The 23,592-nt window shown below is 33.2% G+C and overlaps 1 protein-coding gene across 1 annotated transcript in view; it reads right to left on the reverse strand.

Annotated features, from left to right (window-relative positions):
- Positions 1-70: 70 nt before the first annotated feature.
- MS3_00008035 (uncharacterized protein) overlaps positions 71-23,592 on the reverse strand; it is a 31,701-nt gene continuing 8,179 nt past the window's right edge. The window contains exons 3-7 of the mRNA XM_051216372.1: positions 22,191-22,418; positions 20,694-20,749; positions 14,900-15,022; positions 12,210-12,335; positions 71-3,971 (exon numbers count right to left, since the gene is read on the reverse strand). Coding sequence (XP_051066959.1) covers positions 2,751-3,971; positions 12,210-12,311 — 1,323 coding nt within the window. The 5' untranslated portion in view covers positions 12,312-12,335; positions 14,900-15,022; positions 20,694-20,749; positions 22,191-22,418 and the 3' untranslated portion in view covers positions 71-2,750. The remainder of the gene's footprint in view (positions 3,972-12,209; positions 12,336-14,899; positions 15,023-20,693; positions 20,750-22,190; positions 22,419-23,592) is intronic.

The following is a 23,592-nucleotide window of genomic DNA, read 5'->3' on the forward strand; positions in this document are numbered from 1 at the left end:
TTTAAAGGATTAAATTTATTCCAAAAAAGAAATCGGTAGCAAATACTAATGTCTGTTTAAATTAAAGAAAGAACATATTTAACAATGAATCAAGCTTTCAATAACAACCATTAAGACAAAGAATAAATTCAATTGAAATCATAAACCGATCTAAGTTAGACCAATATTAAAAACCTGGAGGAAGTAAACGGTCGTTTTATTCGAGTATGGGATTACTCAGTAGTGTATATTCACGATTCCGTACATTGGAATCGAATACAGGACTTGTAGTATTGCACGTGAATTTTTAACCTATAAACCACTAAGTCAGTGTTGATGTCTAATTTTAATCAATCCATGACGCTTCTTGACAATCATTGATTGTCTTCAGTGGATAACTGCCTCATAATTGACACGGTTTGATTCTCTACTGGTTACGGCTTTTGACTAGAACTCTGAATCCAGTCACTAGTGAGCACATGATGTTTATCAATATTTGGGTTGTTGATATTGTTGAATTTCATTGAAATCAAAAACGTATCTAAGTTAAAACACCACTGATAACTTATAAACACTTTTGAAGCTAGATATTAACACCATTGGATACAGGCTCAGCGATAAATAGAATTTGGTAGTAGCTATTTAGGTAGATTAGAATTTAAGAACCAAAAAAACTGGCGACTGAATAAAGCTCACTTTTTAGTGAATAGGTAGATTCACATATTATCAACTATTTCATTTTTTTCAACATTCAGTAATAGGGATACTGTTTGTTTTCTACATAGACTGAACGAGTCCAAACTGTGGCCACTTACCATCTTAAAATCAAGTGGCTGGCTGAGGCCGATCATACGCTTAGTCAAAATGGCGAATATATGTATACCCACGATTTGTGTACATTTTTCTCGGTTTGTCGGCCAAAACTTCCTAGTCATTCTAAGTCTTCTCATTCGTGTAATAAGTTAGTCAAACTTCTATGAACCATACATAATTCTCTATGAATCGGATGACTGAGGAATGCGATATAATTGTAAACATAGCGTTTATGTTTAAGTTCAATTCACATGGAAGTTTTATACACCTTTGTATAATTTATTCTAGTAGAATCTTGGTAGTACAAAACCTGGAACATTTTCAGTCGTCTTATTAATATCGCTGTTTAATTGTGCTGAATGCATATTTCTTTAAGAAGATCAATGCAGATACAAATGCACTAAGTGTTCAAACATGTGAAATATATTTCTTGATTTCCATTGTATTACATTAATTGTGGTTCTGACGGACAAAGGAAATTTAGTTTCCTTAATTTTAAAGACGATATTTATTGAAGAATCAGACTGACATTAAAACGATTGGATTTTTCTTTATCCCTAAAGTTAGATTTTGAAAAAAAGTTCGAACTTGAATCTAAATTAGTGACAACATGATTACCAGAGCTTATTGTTGATTAAAAGATAACTACTGAACAAATTATTGGCTTTTATATCCATTTTTTAAAATTATGAATAATGTCGGGTGACAGGTTTGAGGAGTACAGCGGCGGATGGTGTAAAAAATTGGTCATTATTGTATGGGCTGGTGTAAATAATAAATTTAAACCACAGTTGTTTTAATTTCATTCAAAGAATTATAGACGGTACAAAACAAAACGTTTAAACGACTAAAAATTACTACAAAACTTAAACCTTTATTTTCTAATAACAAAAATAACTTGATGGTAATCTTAGTCAGTCACCTGAGCTCAAATTAACAGTCATTGAAAACGGCTGATATCAGTTAATATTACAAATCAACATCAAATTATACAATAGTCATTATACAAATCATCCTTATAATTATCATTTATTGACTTGTTTCAATACAATTATTCATAAACTTCTAAGTTATAACCATGTCTGGAGTGAGAGAATTCACTGATAACATTAAGTGACGATTACTATAGATTATGAAAGTAATATGACTCAAAATTTAAGTCAGTAAACTCAAATTTTTTGACCAAATGGTATAATGTTTACCTATAGTTCTCCTATTCGATTGTACGAATATTTATCAATGTTTTATACCGGAAAGTCACAAAGTTGAATTCATGAGTTAATTGAAGCTAGACTACTATGGAACACCTGGAAGCACTGGATGACCGTTTCGTCCTAGTATGGAACACCTCAACACCATTGGATTCCGGCCGACTCAGGGGTCTAGAGGTTAAGCGTTCACACACTAGACTGATAGATTCTGGATTAGAATCTCGCGGGGTGAGATCGTGGATATGCACTGTTGAGGAATTGCATACTACAACAAAACGGCCGTCCAGTGCTTCCAGGTTATCCATATTGATCTAGCTTCAGTTGATTTATAAATTCAACTTATAAAAATTACCGAAATCTCCACAAAACCCCTTCTACTATGTCCCACAATAGGACTCAACGGCCGTCCAGTGTTTCCAGGTTTACCATGGTGGTCTACCTTCAACTGTCTTATGCTCTTAACCATTGAAACTACTAAAATCTCCATAAAACCCATCTAATACTATTTTTTAAAAGATTTCTAAACCATTGGAAATTTCTGACGAAATCATTATTCAATTACGATGTATTTACATGTTTATAAATCGTCTATTGTTATATTTTTTTTCTTTTCCTTTCTTTTTTTTCTTAAAAATTACATAATATGTATTCACTTGGTATTGTTTGAGTTGTATCTTCCCATTGAGGTTTAAGACTGAAATTGATCAGTCTGTTATTAGCATATGTATTTTATTGATTTTCATGTTTCTATGTAAATCGATGATACCAACCATAATATTTATCACCAGCTAAATGATTTGTATAAATTATATTCTTTTCAGTTAAATGAAATACTTTTTTTAATATATTTAATATCATCAATTCAATATCATATTGTAACCATCTAGGTGTATAACCATCACGTGATGACCGAGCTATAGTAATTATATTTGGTTGATATGGGATTGTTAATAAAATTTGTGTAAAATGTATAGCTAATTTTAATAAATCATTTGATATTGGTAAAAATTCATCTACTAATGATTGATTAGGTAAATTATGTCCTAAACATAAATGTATTTCTGGTATATATTGATAAGTTATTAATGAATTAGTAAAACAAACACCAACATATTTTAATACATCAATTTGATGATATGTAATTGTAGTATTTATAAATAATTCATTTAATTTCATTAAATATAATGTATAATTATAACAGAATATATCAGTGATTTGAAGAGTTTTATTGATTTTCTTTAAGATCATCATTAATTGATTATGATCGATTATTGATTTATAATTATTTCTTAAATGTTTATTGATATAAATGTATTCAAGTAACCAACGATAAATTTGATCAATATGTATTTCATTAATATAATGAATTGGACAAAATATTAATGAAATAATTGAATTCATTGTATGAATAAAATTTATATTTAAACCAGATTTTAATAAATTATGTGTAACTAGATGTACACCAAAAAAATCTTCATCAATATCAAGTATTAATGGTAAATACTCATCATGACGATGATGATGATGATGATGATGATGAGGAGGATTTGGTTGATTTCCTTGGTGATCAAATGTCATTGATTTAGAATGATTTATTAAATTTAAATTTAATAGTTTATTTAATGACCAATAATTTGAATAACGTAAAATATTTGATGCTGTTAATGAATTTAATTCAATATAATGATATAACCATGTTTTAGGACATTGATTTGATGATAATATAAAATCATTTAAAGGATTAACTTGATTACGAGTTTTACAATGATCTTCTTCTTCATCATCAAGATTATCAACATCATTATCAGTATTATTAACAGTAGTATTAATATTAAGACACATACAAATTTGTTTTGTATTATTAATTGTTGTTATACCTAAACTAGATGTATATGCATAACTTGTATTAAATGTCCAATATGGATATATAATATATACAGTTTGAATAAGATTCGTAATAATTGCACTCTGAAATTGAACAACAACAAAAAAGAATGTAAACTAAAAAGTGATTCTTAAAAAAATGTGATTAAAAATTTATATTCAAATTAAATTATATTTATTAGTAATATTATATGGTTAAACAGTAGAATCATTAACATAGTCACACTTGGTGAAGAAAATCTAGAATATGTGGAAAACTTCAAGTACCTAGGTAGCGTCATCAATGAATAAGGAGGATATAGATGCAGGATTGGCAAATCAAAAACATCATTCATACAATCCAAGAACATATCGAACTCAAAATAACTGTCAAATAATATCAAAGTCACAATCTCCAATACCAACATCAAGACAGTGAGTTCTGTTATATGGAGTTGAAATTTCCAGAACTACCACAATCATCATCAAAAAGCCACAGGTATTTATAAATAGTTGTCCACGCAAAATACTCAATATCTGTTTACCGGATACCATCAACAACAACCTGCTGTGGCAGATAACAAACCAGTTTGCAGATGAGGGGGAAATTAGTTAAAGATGTTGGAAGTGAATAGGACACACACTGAGGAAATCATCAAACTGAATCATGAGGCAAGCCTCAACATGGAGTGGAAACGAGTAAGGCTTAATAACACACTGTATCGAGAATTGGAAGTAGACATGAGAAGGATGAATAGGAAGTGGAAAGAATTGGGAAGGATTGCCCAGGAGAGGGTCGGAAGGATAATGCTGGTGTGTGGTCTATGCTCTTAGAAGAGGGGTTACAGGCGTAATTAAGTAAGTAAACACTAGAATATTCGTAAACGGAATCTTTTTATCTGGATAAACGTGATAAATAGTCATACTTTTTATAACCTTAACTTCAGGCAATACTAACTGTCATCAAAATTTCATACATAAGTCGGTAATAAGCTAAAAGGCAAATCAAGATGTTTCATCACTCCATTAAGTCGAATACTGTTAGATTGAACCACTAAAATAGATACAGAGTACCTGATTGAAGTCAACGTGATATCATAATCATTCGTTTGTGACGTTGATTAATCTAGTCCTTGTCTTTCCTTAGATTATGAGTTTGAGTATAATATTATATTTTTTATGTTTCAGGAGTTCATTATTTCTTTTCAAATCATATCGTCTATGCTATTAATTTATCACACTTTCACCGATATTGTTAATACTCCAAATACTTTGAAATTTGTCTTGATAATTCCATCTCATTGTAGTGACCGTTGCAAATATGTCCCAGGATCTATGGATATTCAGTTATGACAATCAAAAACATCAATAACTTCATCATAAAATGTATTTTGACATCAAAAAACACAGTAATATATATATATACATTGCAAAACTGGAATTATTTGAGAAATTTATCAATTAATTGTTCAACAGTGTTGAACGGGTAAGAGAAAATGAAATTCCTTATTAGAATAACACATTAAGAAAAATATAGAAACAAGTATTTAAAGAAATCTAGGACAGAAGATAAACAGCAACAGTTCTATTACATGGATTGAAAACGTTTTACATAATCCATTGCAATACAACCAAATTTTGAAAAGTCAATAAAAAAATGCATTTGACTAGCTAAGAAACTGTCACTCACAAGAGAGTTATAAATCCCTCTGTTACAAGGAATACATTTTAAAGAAAAACTCAAAGACAACATTAAACCAAACATCATTCTAACCTAAGGACTTTGCAATCGGAAAAGAGCGAATCCATCGTATATCCAGTTTCAGGTTAAGTATTTCTGTTTTCAACAGCTTTTACCTTCTTATATGACGTTACTACGCAGATAACATACTTCTGTAAAGATGACTAACCATGACGAAGAGTTAAGTCACGAAAACTCTTAGATATATTAGATATTAGTAATTACAGATACGCCACGAAAAATATTTGAAGCATGATGAGTTATAAAAAGCTTTGTCTTGTTGAGACGAACCTAGCGACCAGTAATCAAAAGCTTCATTATGAGGCATCTAAACCTCTTAAATACAGAAAAAATATTTTATTCATTAGTCTAACCATGATCGTCCATCTCTGTAATAGATTGGGCAAGCACATGCCTGTACTTATGCACCATTTCAATATCAAACGGTAGATGAGATATTTGAAAAAAGACAGGTTATTCGAGGAAGTCGATCATACATTAATTCAGGGTCACAGTATATGTCATTTGTTTGGGTTGGAAGTTCAATCACATGTATACCTATGATAGATGAGCATGGTAACTGGGTTTGCAAATTAAATCTTCACATTCACTTTAGTCTTTTTATTTACATAATGGGCTTGATATACCACAGTAACTATATGATATAGAAGAACTAGACAGTAGAATTCAACAATATCACAAGTTGAACTATTCACGATAGAGCTTTGAGGTTTCTGCATGAATTTGAAAATCTATCACTCGTTATTAATCACTAGATAAACAACTTATTAATAAGGTAACATTATAAATCAATTAAAGCACTTTAGAGTAATGCAAACAAGTCATTTCCGTTATCGTTAAATAAAAATACTGTTAAATGAATGAGGATAAAGACTCTGTGAATGTTTGAGGTCAGTACCTTTTCAGTGTGACAATAACCATCCTTTCTTGAGTGTTCAACAAGTGTACAGTATCAAGAATTTTCAAGGATTTTTTCATGTATTTAATGAGTAAGTTTTGTACGTGGGAGGTTAATTTTCACTGGAGATTTCATTCCAATAATCTAATGCTATCTGCTTGTTGTTTATGAACATTCCGCTCTAGCGTATCCCAGTTTGAGGGATGAAAAAGCAGGTAAAGTGAAAGGTAGAACTTGAAATGGAATCCTTGGTTGGCATTTTGCTCACAAATGCAGTACTCAATCAGTAAATTAACAGGAAATTCCCTGAAAATACTTGATGCTATATACTTATTGAACGGATTGAGAAAAAGATGAGTTGCACATGTACAGAAATGTATCCTATCTCATTTCCTATCATTGAAGTCTTAACTTCGTTTACTTTTGCAACTGAAATAATACAGTATAGAATAGTATATCATATTAAGAAAAGTACTTTAACTATAACTACCAGTGAAAAAACTTTCTATCAACTATGAATGGATCGATACTGAAATTGAAATCCAACATAATGATGGACAAGAGACTGGTTATTCACTATAATCATTTTATTGTATAGAGGTCTCACAGTTGATGATTTGGGTGTCCCAGCTTTACAGGGGTACTTCAAATAAAACATTTGCAGCAACTAGCGTTCTTATACGTTGACATGATTTATCCTTACTTTTGGACGGATGAATTAATCTAATCTTCCCATTCATTTAGTCATTTAGATGTGACTTTAAGCATGTGTGTATAATCGTACATATGTGTTTTATGGTTCCTATAGATGTTGACTTACGTTTTAATTAAATCATAACGTCTGTCTGAAAAAAAGTATGCCTGAAATAAATTCATTTAACCTAATTGGTATTTAACTTCTTATTACTGTGGTAGCTCAAACGGCGTTATTCTAAGTGGAATATACCAAATCAATCGGAGAATTTATGTTCATGGCTCCATTATCATTCTTTATGGAGTCATGTCGTGGGGTTGGGCACCAACATTAGTTGAAATGTTTACATCAAACTAGTCAGTTTTAAAATGAATGAAATATCACATTCATCGATTATTAATTCCCAACTAATTTCATGATATATAGTCCTGCATGAATTCGCTCGAATTCTATTGATCACATTACGATTCACCTAGGTATCTGAGTAACTCGAAACTTGATATTTCATACAGATCTCCTACAACTAACTAATACATTAAGATTTTACTTTAAGACAACTGTAATAGATTCTCACAAGGAATCTGTGTATTATTGACTTTATATCAACCATTCAGTCAATACAAAATGAAATTCAACAAAAATAATCCACGGTAAGAATAGTTTTAAATTAGAATTGATTTCTAGAAACTGACTTATCTTTTAGCCATTAATATCCTTACTTCATTTATCCCAAAAAATCTAAATAAGCAAAAGGGGGAAATTTGATTTATTACATAGTTGAATATATATATATATATATATATATATATATATATATATATATATATATATATATATATATATATATACTAGAGGTGAAGTGATATATACCATTTTTTGTGAAATCTACAACAACAATTCTATACACCTTCTACAGTTTGTAAAGAGACTAGAAAAGAATGTTCGGAATATGATTTCTCGTTTGTTTGTTTTTTCTTAAGTAAAAAGAAAATGTGTTAAGTTTCTGTTGTTTCATAACTTGTCTAAAGTGTAGGAAAATGCTAGCTCAACCTCTCTATATTACAATTCAATACATAAACAAACACATACAGACATTCACTTCTTAAGTGGATTTCACCAATAAAGTTGATTTCTTGTTTTCTTTACCTTATTTTGGTCGATTATCGTTCTTTTTTTAATACATGTAGTCGGAACTCGGTGACATTTAAACATTTATTGCTTCGAAAAATGTCAATACTGATAAATTTTTTTTATATTTTTCAGTATCTATGTGCCTAGAATTGATTTCATGCATCTTGAAATAAAACGATATGTCACCTGATATTAGGTCGTGATTGGCCAATAAGAGAAAACGGATATATAGGACTTTGCCAAATAATACAATACTGTCTTACGCGATCATTAATTCTGGTCTATAATCTAGTGTAAGGTATTCTCAATGTGTATATAGTTGATCCAACTCGATTAGATCAAAATACTTCTCACTTAGTTCTATCATAGAGAAGAGAAATCTTTCAGTAATCAGATCATATTTCAAAATGAAATGTATTTTTTTCTACGATGAATTACTGTCCAGACTAAAATCTTACTTAAGTGTCGTTTCTATATCAGACATCAAATTCTGATGTGAATTAATTTGTTAAGGAAGATATTTTCAAAGTAACATAAGTAAAATTGACAAACGTTATAACTTACGCCTGAAACTCTTCGTCAAGGAGCATAGGCCACACACCAGCATTATCCATTCCATACTCTCCTAGGCAATCCTTTCCAATTCTTTCCACTTCCTATTCATCCTTCTCATGTCTACTTCCAATTCTCGATACAGTGTGTTATTAAGCCTTACTCGTTTCCACTCCATGTTGAGGCTTGCCTCATGATTCAGTTTGATGATTTCCTCAGTGTGTGTCCTATTCACTTCCAACATCTTTAACTAATTTCCCCCTCATCTGCAAACTGGTTTGTTATCTGCCACAGCAGGTTGTTGTTGATGGTATCCGGTAAACAGATATTGAGTATTTTGCGTGGACAACTATTTATAAATACCTGTGGCTTTTTGATGATGATTGTGGTAGTTCTGGAAATTTCAACTCCATATAACAGAACTCACTGTCTTGATGTTGGTATTGGAGATTGTGACTTTGATATTATTTGACAGTTATTTTGAGTTCGATATGTTCTTGGATTGTATGAATGATGTTTTTGATTTGCCAATCCTTGCCTTTACGTGTGTATCAGATCCTCCTTGTTCATTGATGTTTCCCAAATACGTGAAAGATTCCACCTCTTCTAGAATTTATCCATCAAGTATGATTGGGTTGGTGTTCTCCGTGTTGTATTTGCAGATCTTTCTTCTTCCATCGTGTATGTTGAGACCTATTGATGCAGAAGCTTCTGCTACACTGGTTGTCTTTACCTGCATTTGTTGGTATTTATTAGATAGAAGACTCAGATCATCTGAGAAGTCCGAATCGTTTAGTTCCGTGCAAACTGTCCATTGATTTTCATGCTTCCCCTCATATGTGAAGGTCACCATAATCCAGTCAACCACCAGATGAAAAAGAAAGGTTGAGAGTAAGCATCGTTATCTGACCCCAGTCCTCACTTGCAGTGCGTCTGTCAGCTGTCCTCCATGCATCATTTTGTAGTGTAGTCCGTCGTATGAATTCTGGGTGATTTTGAGGATTTTCCCAGGTACACCATAATGTCGAAGAAGGTTCCTAAATGTTCTCCTATTCACGCTGTCAAATTCTTCCTCTTAATCAAGGAAGTTGATATATAGTGACGAGTTCCATTTAATTAATTGTTCAACGATGATCCGTAGCGCCGAGATTTGATCTGTGCACGACCGATCTTTACAGAATCCAGTTTGTTTATCTCATATCACATAGGAACCAGAAGTAACAGATTGTTCGTGGATGAAGTAAATACACTGATTTTATAACATTTATTTAAACGCTAACGAGGATAAACGTTATACCGTTAGTGTATTTATTTCATCCACGAACAATCTATGTTACTTCTGGTTCTTATATGATATTTATTTATCATTGAGGCATGTCGAAATCCGAAAGACATGCTTTTGGGGGAAATGCTTCCAATGTTATTGAGTTCTCAGCCAAAAGGTTTAATTGCTTAACTATCGTTGTTGTAATGTAAAAATACTAATATATTTGAATAAAAATAAAGTGAATTCCGAGAAGAAAATTTCCTTTTCGACGAAATCATTTACTTAAGCTGTACATTCGTATTTATACTTATACGGAAAATATGTCTATAGAAGGATAGAGAAGATTGCATCATAAATTGATTTGAGAATCTTATTATCAAACGAGGTTACGCAATAATCAAGGGGTAAGAAAAGAATCTAAGGATAAAAATAATTTACGGGTCTGAATTATGAAAGATAATTGTCCAATTGACAGAACTGAGGAAAAACGAGAAACGTAAAGGTCACAATAATAACAACGGAATAATAATCATGAAAAACTATTAAAGAATAATAATAACTGATCACGGTTTAAAACTACAAAACATTCATTTAAAAAAGAAACACACTACAGAGGGGAATTAGGATCAAGGAAGAATAAGAAGTTGGACTTATCGTTTTCGCACGCAGAGTTCGAGTCTGAATTGATGAATCGCCGATGCCTCAGTAGTTCATAAGTTTTTGATTCGACATCCCTTCAATCCAGTTCCTTTTAAAAGAAGACTCCTTTGGAGCTATGTGTTCAGAGTTGATTAGATGCTGCTGTAATGAACTAGTAATTTTTTTGCATTCTCCTTTTAAAAGCCATTCCGGGTAGTGTTCTGAGATGCACTTGGAAAGTGATCACCTTATGTGGTCAATTTAACCTGCTCCACATGAGCAAGTAAACTTATAGATGCACATTGATATGGCCCAAAGTGGAAGTTTATCCTTAACACATCCATAGATGGTAGGCCGGTTTAAGAAAACAATTCGGAGCTCAGCTGAGTAGAAAGTTTTATTCAACAACCATAACTCCTTTAAATTCGTTATTCATAAAAAGAGTTCTCTTTTGTACTTTCTCTAACTCTGTTGAATATCGATTTTACATCAAATGTCAACGCTCTGATGGCTACTGACATTCATCAGAAGTATGTATAGTGAATGACAACTCAGGTGGGGAAATCAAAATTATGGTAAAATTTATACACTAAATACATCATTTGCAAATCTTCTTTGCCTTTCATTACCATGTATATTAAATGTATATTCAAATAATGACAATTTACAAAAGTTTTAAAATAATGAACATTGAACTAACTAAAATAAATTATTAGATTGAGATCATGAACCGATTGATGTTAGGTCACCATTGGAAACCCGGAAGCATTGGACGGCCGTTTTGTCCTATTGTGGGACCCCTCAGTAGTGCGCATCCACGGTCCCGCTCGCGGGATTCGAACCCAGGGCCTTCAGTCTCGCGCTCAGACGCTTAACTTACTGAACCACTGAGCCTGCATCTAATGGTGTTAACGTCTAGTCTCAACATCAATCGGTTCATGATCTCAATCAAAAACTTAACAATCTCCACAACCACTAAACTGATAAAGCTATTAGAATCTGATCAATAGAACAAGATCTCATTGTAAAAATTGATTTTTCTTACAATTTCACTGTTTAATTCATGATGTTATTGAAAAAAAAACTAGACAATAATAAACTTTAAAAGTGTCAATTAACAATGTAACATTCAAAACACATTCAACAATTTGTATGTATTATGTCTACTTCTTAGATGATCTGATCCTTTCATGTTGAAATTCATCTTTAAAAATATATCATATATGTAGAATCAGTAGATGTACAATAGAGTTCATGTTCTTGTTCATGAATGCGTCAAAGTATATCATAATTGAAATCTTTCAAATATAATATATTACTGTCATATACATCTTAAAGAAACTATCATAATTTTTGTATTTTTCTAGTTTAATATAACAAAATAACTTTCTTTTACATACCTGAATAAATTCATCATTGGCTTGCATTAATGTTTTCATTTCATTAGTTGAGTGAGGAAAATGACCAACTGGAAATTCATCTACTAATTCTGGATAATCCATATCACTATGAGCATCAATATGAAGCTAAAACAATAACAAATAATAACAAAATCATTAAGATTGTTTATTTTCATTTATAATAGTTAATAAAATGAGCATATACATTTCTGACCAGAAATCATACACCTACTACAGTGAATGAGAACACAAGTGGGGACAATCGAATATATTTAAACATAAACTACAGAACATCTTAGTAGAATCTAAAGAAACCATACAATAAATACTTCATTTACGAAATGTCAGTCAATTGTCTCAGACTTCATTGTTCTTTTGTTTTCATACCAATCATTATTTGTTCTCATTCTCTTTTATTGAATCTTATTAACTTTCTACTGTTAGGCATTTCATTTTCGATTGATGATACATACTACTTATAGCTATCGATATCAGTAGCATACATCATAGTAATTTTGAACAAATATTTAATATTAATCATGTTAAAGTTTTATGTAGTTCATCTTCTAAAATTACCTTAATTGGACAATGTTCAGTAATTCAATAATCTACTACAGATTTTTTTAGATAAGCTCTGAAACACAATTTTTTTTCATGTGACGAATGTTTAAATCGAGGAAACTGAGGAAAGATTCTTGTTCATTTTGGACATGTCACTATACAAATGTAACTGGGATATCTGCTGAGGTTCTATCAAGGGAGTTATACGTTGGAATTTAGGCTTTATTAGCTATACAATAAAATTAGAAATGTATAAGCGGGGAAAAAACTATCAACCATATTGTTGATTATTAGAGACAGTGATATTGGAGTTTGATGGTAAAATGCTATAAAATATTTAGTTTTGAACGTTTAAATAAATAATGGAAAAAACATAACACAAAACATTTACACAAATCAAAGAAAATAAGCATCAAAGATTAAACGCCATTTTCCTCAAAATCTTCGTACGCTGGGAGAGAACAAACTAGATCACAACGGAGGAAGAAATCAGGAAGAAGTGATGGAAGTAGATAGGACACACATTGAGGAAAGCATCCAACTGCATCATAAGGCAAGTCCTCACTTGAAATCCTCAAGGCCAAAGGAAAAGAGGAAGACCAAAGAACACATTACACCGGGAAATGGAGAAAGATATGAGAAGAATGAACAAGAACTGGATAGAACTAGAAAGGAGGGCTCAAGACAGATTGGATTGTAGAATGCTGGTTGGCAGCTTATGCTCCACTGCGAGTAACAGGCGTTAGTAAGTAAGTTTTCTTCTTCTCAACAAATGTCAGGAAATAAAAGGTGTATATCCTAAACTGTATTCTGAGAATCATTGCTGAGTTCATTATATCATAGTCATTCTTCATTATCTTTCATTCGTATATGAGGAAATGACCCTATTGCATGCCATTATCTTTACCATTATGTATGGTAAATGTTTACAAAAATGTTTTAATAAGTTCAAAGCTTTCATTTCACTGATGTAATCATAAGCGAATTGTTATGAATATGAACAAATCAAGCGAATTTCCAGAGTAATTAATAACAAGAACTGAATATATTCTAACTAATTCTGTACATCACGATATATGTAACGATCATTAGGCTACAGTAATACAGTAACTGACAGACATCTTTAGTAAATTAGTTATTTATCCATTTACGGTATTATAAATTGATGGTATTATATTTTTTAAAAACCGGGTCTGTTGTGAGATAGTAATTCACTGAAGACAATGGTGGATGGCCACGCAATTTCGTCAATTGGTTGAAGTTAGACATTAGTTACGTTGGATGCCGGCCAGCTTAGTGGTCCGGAGATTGAGTGCTCGCACGCAAGAGCGAGGGTTCTGGGTTCAAATCCCACAGGCGGGGTCGTGGATGCGCACTGCTGAGAAGTCACATACTAGAACGAAACGTCCGTCCAGTGCTTCCAGGTTTTCCATGGTGATCTAGCTTTAATTGACTCATGAACTCAACTATAAAAGTATATATTTAAAATCTTGTAAATATACCAAAAGATTTATAATCAATCTATTATTTTTTATGTGCCGAACAATAACTCTAAAATGCAGGTACATTCAGCTGACGAGTCCCAAATAGGAAAAAAACGCGCATCCTGGCTTCCACACTACTAGCTACTATCCATCTTTGCTTATTATGTTATTTAGTATTATTTTAAGTAATTCATAGTTACATAATTGATCAAACGTTACATTTATCAGCTTTTTATTCTACGCACAAACGAAATCTAACGTTTCATTCGACAGAATACATGTAAATATTAAATAGTCTTAAACCCCGCGGGGCGGGGTCGTGGATATACACTGCTGAAGAGTCCAGCGATAGGACGAAACGGCCGTCCAGTGTTTTCAGGTTTTCCATGGTGGTCTAGCTTTAATTGACTCATGATATCAACTATTGAAATTACTACAATCCCCACAAAACCCCTTCTGATATTAAATAAATATGTCATCTTATAACAAAATTTATTGAAATTTCCATTAATTAGCCATAAATGATGCTTTTGTTTTAGAACGTCAAATAGTTTAGTTAAATTCATAAGATCGTATTATTTCAAAAATGGAGACAAGTTCAAATTTCTTAACAGTGTGAATGTATAGTTTACATTATAGACTAACCTTAGCTAATGATTTAGATAGGTTTTGTTCAATATTGCATCAAAGCTTAATAAATGAAGAAGACTGTATCTGAACGAGAGATAAAACTATATACAGTCATTTGAAGTAACCAGCTTTGTCCATCTATCAGAAATGAATGTTGTTTAAAGATATTGAACAAGAAAATTTTCAGATTTTGTTATTCAAGTTAGTCAGAGAATGAATATAATATTGACCACAGTGATATGTTTAATTAAGTTTTAATGCTACTCTTGTGTTCTTTAGTTCCATAAAGTAGGAAATCATAGCAACCGAGTACATTCTTTTTTATCTAGTTTACATCATGACTTGATCTTAATTAAACAACCATTGAAAAACGGGAAATACAGAACAACTTTTTCGTTGTAGTATGCGACTTTTCAGGTATTGAAAGTGGGATTTTCACATCTGAAAGAGAATGTTCAACCCATGAACTACGGATTCACTGTCAAGTGGTTTACATTTACGATTTCAATCAGTTCACGATATTTTGCAAGCATTTTTCATTGGGATTAGAGAATAATTGGCTAACATGCAATATTGTTGAACTTCAGTAATCACCAACATTGAAGAACAACGAAACAGGTGGTTAGAACACTTCAAAGAACTCTTGAATCGACCAGCCCCACTGAACCCACCCAACATCGAAGAAGCAACCACGGACCTCCCAATCAATGTTGGCCCACCAACAATTGAAGAAATCAACATGGCCATCAGACAAATCAAGAGTGGCAAAGCAGCAGGACCGGACAACATTCCAGCAGAGGTACTGACAGCAGACGTAGCGGCAACTGCAAGGATACTCCACATTCTCTGCAATAAGATTTGGGATGAGGAACAAGTACCAACAGACTGGAAATAAGGACTTCTGATCAAAATAACGAAGAAAGGTGATCTCAGCAACTGTGATAACTACAGGGGCATCACTCTTCCCTCAATACCGGGAAAAGTCTTCAACAGGGTATTGTTAAACAGGATGAAGGACTCCGTAGACGCCCGACTTCGAGACCAACAGGCAGGATTCCGTAAGGATAGATCGTGTACAGGCCAAATCGCAACTCTACGGATCATTGTGGAACAATCAATTGAATGGAATTCATCACTCTACATCAACTTCATTGACTACGAAAAGGCATTTGATAGTGTGAACAGAACAACACTATGGTAGCTTCTTCGATACTACGGCGTGCCTCAGAAGATAGTCAATATCATACAGAACTCATATGATGGATTACACTGCAAAATCGTGCATGGAGGACAGTTGACAAAGTCGTTCGAAGTGAAGACCGGTGTTAGGCAAGGTTGCTTACTCTCACCCTTTCTCTTTCTCCTGGTGATCGACTGGATCATAAAGACGTCAACGTCTGAAGGGAAGCGCGGGATACAATGGACATCTAAGATGCAGTTGGATGATCTAGACTTCTCAGATGATCTGGCCCTTCTATCCCAAACGCAACAACAGATGCAGGAGAAGACGAACAGTGTGGCAGCAGCCTCAGCAGCAGTAAGTCTCAATATACACAAAGCGAAAAGCAAGATTCTCCGATACAACACAGCATGCACCAATCCAATCACAATTGACGGAGAAGATTTGGAAGATGTAAAAACCTTTACATATATGGGTAGCATCATTGATGAATACGGTGGATCTGATGCAGATGTGAAAGCGAGGATCAGCAAAGCAAGAACAACATATTTACAACTAAAGAATATCTGGAACTCAAAATAACTGTCAACCAACAGCAAAGTCAGAATTTTTGATACAAATGTCAAGACAGTTGTACTGTATGGGGTGGAAACTCTGATAACTACGAAACCCATCATCCAGAAGATACAAGTGTTTATTAACAGTTGTCTACGCAAAGTATTTCGAATCCGTTGGTCAGACACAACCAGCAACCACCTATTGTGGGAGAGAACGAATCAGATCCCAATGGAGGAAGAAGTCAGGAAGAAGTGATGGAAGTGGACAGGACACACATTGAGGAAAGCATCCAACTGCATCATAAGACAAGCCCTCATATGGAATCCTCAAGGCCAAAGGAAAAGAGGAAGACCATAGAACACATTACACCGGGAAATGGAGATAGACATGAGAAAAATGAAGAAGAATTGGATGGAATTAGAAAAGAAGGCGCAGGACAGAGTGGGTTGTAGAATGCTGGTTGGCGGCCTATGCTCCACTGGGAGTAACAGGCGAAAGTAAGTAAGTAGTAAGTTCACTAATCATGATTTCTCACTAGAACTGTTTGAACTTTCTCTAGAGATTAGTCGCTAACTGACATCTGATTATTAATATTATTGTAATGCGACTATCTACACAAACCCTTCACACCAATGCTGATGGTCAAATAAATCGAAAGGGTATTTTTTGGTACTAACTATTGTTCATTCTGAACACTGTTCTGATTATCACTTTTTTCCATTATCGAACAATCTGAAAGAGATCTTTAATGGATAAGTGGTGCAATATTCATAATCAAAAGATTTTTAATCATGAAGACTTTCTTCTGTTGGTGAATACACAGAAGGTCAAGTTTCCATGTGTAAAATGACCAATCCCAGCTTCATACATACACTTAATATGGTAATACGACTAAAATTGAAATATCGTAAATTTAGCTTTGAAAAATTGTTTGATTTATTAACAAATTACTGTGTATTAATGATCAACTCTCTCCCAGAGAGACATAATCACTTACTAGTTGAAAGCCTTTACCCACACAGTTAGTCAAACTAGTACTGTATTAGATGTTCACTGTTAACACTGATTGAATTTCAAGTTTTATTGCCAATCTAAAGAGCTTGAGAAAAATAAATTATCGGATCCTTATTTGACTTCTAAAAGTCTATATGATAACTCTAAGAAACGCGGGCAACCTGGAATTGACTGAACTCAATTTGATATGAAAACTAGTCTATAATTGTTAAATAGGACTTCAATTCTTTCGAGTTTCAATAACCAAAATGCTCTCTCTTGTCAAAATATTTGAATAGAATTTTATATTACTTGTAAGTAAGTAAACGTATTTAACAAACATTATAAATGTAATTTCGATAATTATGATCATGAGTCATTTGAAGCTAGACCACCATGGAAAACCTGGAAACACTGGACGGCCGATTCGTCCTATTGTTGGACTACTCACCAGTGCACATCCACGATACCACCTCGTGAGATTCCAACCCAGGATCTATCAAATTTGCTTGTGAACGCTTAACCACTAGGCTATTGAGCTGGCCGGCATCCAACGGTCTTAATGTCTAACTTTAACCAATACTTTCTGATCCCCACTCACTTGCTTTTCTAACGGACTGAGTATACATATGATCTTACATCTTTAATGAGTGATATCATCTAAGAGGAAATTGTCATTGTTGTGTAATTTTTTTATTATTTACATTTGAAGTGCAGGTTACTTGCATTAGCTGTTCAACACAATTTATTCTAGTCATTACTCTGTTTTTTTCCCAAATTGTTCACTTTTTACTAATTGTAGTTCTTATCTGGACTAGTTTTCGTCTAATACTATTCTGAATGTTCTATTATTAGTCTTCTCTAATTTCATTAGCTTTACAGTATTACACAGTGTCATATTAGTCAACTTATCTTTTTCATACTCATTAATGGATTGGTATGTTTTTATCGTTTTAAGGTACACTGAATAGTGGTCAATAAACCCTTGTATAGATTTTCTTTAGGTTGACTAAACCTCACCAATAAAACTGGCGTTCAGTCACTAGTATGAATGACCCTATATTATGATCCACTATATTTAATGGTAAGTGGTGGTTGAACCAAATCAGTATGAAACTCTGAAACCCTGACACTTAATAATCAGTTAGTCAGTCAGTCAGCTACAACGTAGGACCAGGCACATATGTGCATCGGTCCAATTTGCCATACCTCATTAACACAGCAAGATGAACGCCGAATTCATAGAAGTAGTTAATTCAACGGTGGTAATATATAAAAGAAAGATTGCATATAAGGATATAGTACATGAAGAAAGAATTAGTTCGTAGAAAGAAAGATATGAAGCAATTTTAATATTATAGTTTAAGGGAAGACAGGGAGCGTATTTAAAATTTTAAGGAAACTGATGCATTTTGTATGACTTTAAATTCCGTCACTCACTGTCAGAGACCTTAATTTTGACCTCACTACCTCCAACGATTGTAAACTAGTTCTGAAACTAGATATAAATCTTTTAGACTATAACATCCAACCGGCTGACATGTTTCGTACGGAGTGAAGTAGTGAGAAATGACATCCATAAATTTCTAACCTCCTTATTTTTTTCGTAAGTCATTAATATGATTCGTCAAAACAGCAAGTCATAAATATCTTGGGAGATTATTTTCTTTCTGTAATTTTCACACACAAAATTGGTGACAACAAAAACTGCGGCTCCCGATATCAATAAAGAACGAGTCGTATTCTTCTACTCGACTGTCAAACGATGAAAGCTAGGGTCTTTCTCACAACTGACACTCAGCAACTTGTAATTATGACTCACTGACCATCTTGAGACTGCGCAAAAGCCTTCTGTCAGCCGAACACATACATAAGATTTACGACCACTACCAACAGTTTTTCTGGACATATGGATAAAGAATTTACTTCCAAACAAACCCTCATTATTGATCACTGAGCGTGACACTTCCTTCTGCATACAAATTTTATGTGAAAATCATTTGTATTTCCATAAGTGTATCGCGTTATGAAATGTCAGAAAGTCACATTCTAATAGTCTCTCATGAGTTCAGCTTCCGTTAGAAATCCTATACCAACGAACATTTCTCTGAAAATCAAATCAATCTCACCACTTGAAATAGACATGGCTGACAACAAAGTTAACTAAGACTGATATTGCCGAACCAAATTCACAACTTTCATGGGTCCGGTAATCGTCATTTCATTGGCCGGCTAAAATGACGATTTTGATTAGTGGGAAAACGGTACAGCTGATTAATGAGAGATGGGGAGTTTCTAAATAAATCTCATACCCTTAAAAAATTATCTCCAATTAAAAAATGTTACTCGTGTATATGTGATCAGATTGTCCGAAATGTATTGCTCTAATAATAGCATATAGTTCTCATAATCTTCATTTTGTTATTACACTATTCAAATTTTCATGATAAACAAATCTTATTCGTATAATCATAAGAACAATTCATCAAAGAGATGTCTCAATTTCCTATTTATTCATTCCATGAAATGTCCTAATGTGAAATATCGTCCTTGTATAATTAAAAAGTGAAGATGGTCTACTTGAAAATCTGGGCTAGCTGTTCCTGCCATCTAGATACTTCAACAAGTTATCTGTTTTCTTGTTTGTTTCAGCAGATCATTATGTAAATTAATTGTACAACATATTCATGTGAGTTTGTGAAAAGTTCATAACCTTTCGCTATACAAGTTAGGAAAGAGCACAATGAGAGACATTGTGGTTGCTGGCAATATACATCGAAAAGAATGTACATTATTCAGATGTTGATTCCTGAAACTGCTAACATCTAACTGGCGATCACTCAATATTTATTGTCAGGATCGATCAAGAAATAAGAAACGGAAACTTGTTGAAATACTTTGTGCTGAGAATTCTATATTGTACCAAAAATACCATATGGAATAAAGCTACTAACACTACTACTACTACTACTACTACTACTACTAATAATAATAATAATAATAATAATAATCCACTCACTTGGATTCTATACAGATAATTATCACAATATTCTCTCAGAAATTAATACACACACTTACCAAAACAGCTTTCTTATTATTAAATGATTTGGCAGCATCAAACCAGTAAGGAATGACTATAAATATATCAAATAAACATAATTCAAATAAGTACCAATTAGGTCGGGAAAAACAAAGAAAAAATGAGTGCTGAAAAACAAATTACTTTAAGAAAGGTCAACTATTAACAATTCTACTTTTGATGATAGTTAATTTGTTATGAAGGATATTAAGAAGTACAATTAATCAACCTCTGTTACTAAAAGCAGAAAAACAGACAGTGGCTTGCTTGAGCATCTGGGCTACCTGTTCCTTCCATCTAGATATTTCAACAAGTGCGTTTCTGAAAAGTGTACAACTTTTCGTTGTCAAAGTTACAAAAAGCCCAATAAGAGACATTGTGGTCGCTGGCAATATGCAGCGAAAAGAATATACATTATTCAGATGTTCATTTATATATATATTGGACAGCTAGGCTGAAGCTGGACGATCTAGACTTTGCAGATTATCTACCTATTCTGTCGCACACGCAGCAACAAATGCAAGAGAAGATGACCAGTGTGGCAGCAATAGGTCTCAATATACACAAAGTCAAAAGCAAGATTCTCCGATACAACACAGCATGCAACAATCCAATCACAATTGACGGAAAAAATTTGGAAGATGTAAAAACCTTTACATATATGGGTAGCATCATTGATGAATACGGTGGATCTGATGCAGATGTGAAAGCGAGGATCAGCAAAGCAAGAACAACATATTTACAACTAAAGAATATCTGGAACTCAAAATAACTGTCAACCAACAGCAAAGTCAGAATTTTTGATACAAATGTCAAGACAGTTGTACTGTATGGGGTGGAAACTCTGATAACTACGAAACCCATCATCCAGAAGATACAAGTGTTTATTAACAGTTGTCTACGCAAAGTATTTCGAATCCGTTGGTCAGACACAACCAGCAACCACCTATTGTGGGAGAGAACGAATCAGGAAGAAGTGATGAAAGTGGATAGGACATATATTGAGGAAAGCATCCAACTGAATCATAAGGCAAGTCCTCACTTGAAATCCTCAAGGTCAAATAAAGGAGAAGAGGAAGACCAAAGAACACATTACACCGAGAAATTGAGACAGACATGAGAAGAATGAGCAACAATTGGATAGAACTAGAAAGGAAGGCCTAGCACAGAGTGGGTTGAAGGATGCTGGTTGGCAGCTTATGCTCCACTGCGAGTAACAGGCGTAAGATATATATATATATATATATCCCCATTTCCACTGCTAACCATAATAGCTATACTATAGATATCTTAACTATACTTTACGTAATACGTTAATTTAGTTACTAATTTACCGATACAATATAAGTAAGCTGATAATAGCAACTATTTGACTAATTTCAAAAAAATGAATCATTTCTTATGACAACCATTCATGATGACATAATTCTTGTACATGAAATCAAATGTAATAATCTATTTAAAGTATTATTCGGTAACAACAATATAAATCTTACCTTCATGATGTTCTTCCACTATATAAACATGTAAATTGGTTACTTGATTAAATGTTAACAATTTTGTATTGTTTAATATATCATCATTATTCACTTGTGTTGTTACCGTCCAATTATTATATACATCATGTTTATATAGTAGCCATAGTAACATAAATGTATTTATGATACCAAAAATGATAATAATTTTATGAAATGACATGAATGAAAAAAAAATCACTGATTGAACTGAAAAATAAAAATAAAAAAATGGATTTAAATTAGTGTATTTAATAAAATTATATGATTATCAGAAAGGGGGGTGATTGTGGAGATTGTAATAATTTTTGGTAGTTGAATTCATGAATCGATTAAGGCTAGATCATCATGAAAAACCTGGAAATACTGGACGGCCGTTTCGTCCCAGTGTGTGACTCTTTAGTAGTGTGCATACACGATCCCACACACGGGACTCAAACCAAGAACCTTCGGTCATGTGGGCGAACACTTGGCTTCTAGATCACTGAGCCGGTCGGCATCAAATGGTGTTATTGTCTAACTACAACCAATCTACGATATTGCGTGACCGTCTACTAATGTTTTCAATGAGTAATTGCCTCCACAGCAGACACAGTTGAACTCCACTGTGTACGGCTTTTCACTAGAACTTTAGGAAATACTCCATGAAGCCAGCAATAATGAGCACATGATGTTAATTATCAGAAGAGGGTTTTTGTGGATATCGCAGTAATTCTTAATAGTTGGGTTCATGAATTGATTAAAGGTAGACCACTCTGGAAGAATTTTATTATATTACATAGTATAAATATCAGCAAAATATCTATGGATCTAGAACGAAAGTGGTTGAGTTAAAGTGAGTTGTAATAAAAAAGATTTTTTGTGAAAGCTTTGTTTATTTGCTGGGTTCGAGTCCCAGAGTCAATATCAACTCTGGGGTACGGGTATATCCAGCTGAAGAATCCCGAATAGGACGAAACTGGCGTCATGGATTCCACTGCTAGCCACCATCCATCTCTGCTTATAATGATTGTGACTTAGTGGCAGTATTGAGACAATTTGCACAGCATGCACAGTTGGGTGATTACTGAATTCTATCCAAAGTCAGAGTTACTTTAGCCTTCTAGTGTTGGTTGAATTCTAGCAATCAAGCTGTAATGAGGTCATTCGTCTAAGTGACTTGATACCATATGTGCCGTGTTTAGATGTTAAATGGTTGGAGGTAGTCGATATAAAACCCTGAATCTACGTCTCATGCCATTTAGCACCTGACAGTAAAACTCACTTTCAGTTTCATCAACCAAAAAAAACTATAGATATCGTAGTCCAACAAGAGGTCAGTTGCAGCCCAAATAACTCACTAATAACATCTCAGAGTGTAAAGCTGTGTGTCTGGGGTCCGAAC

The sequence above is a fragment of the Schistosoma haematobium genome, chromosome 4 (assembly GCF_000699445.3).
Source record: "Schistosoma haematobium chromosome 4, whole genome shotgun sequence".
Taxonomy (NCBI): Eukaryota; Metazoa; Platyhelminthes; class Trematoda; order Strigeidida; family Schistosomatidae; genus Schistosoma; species Schistosoma haematobium.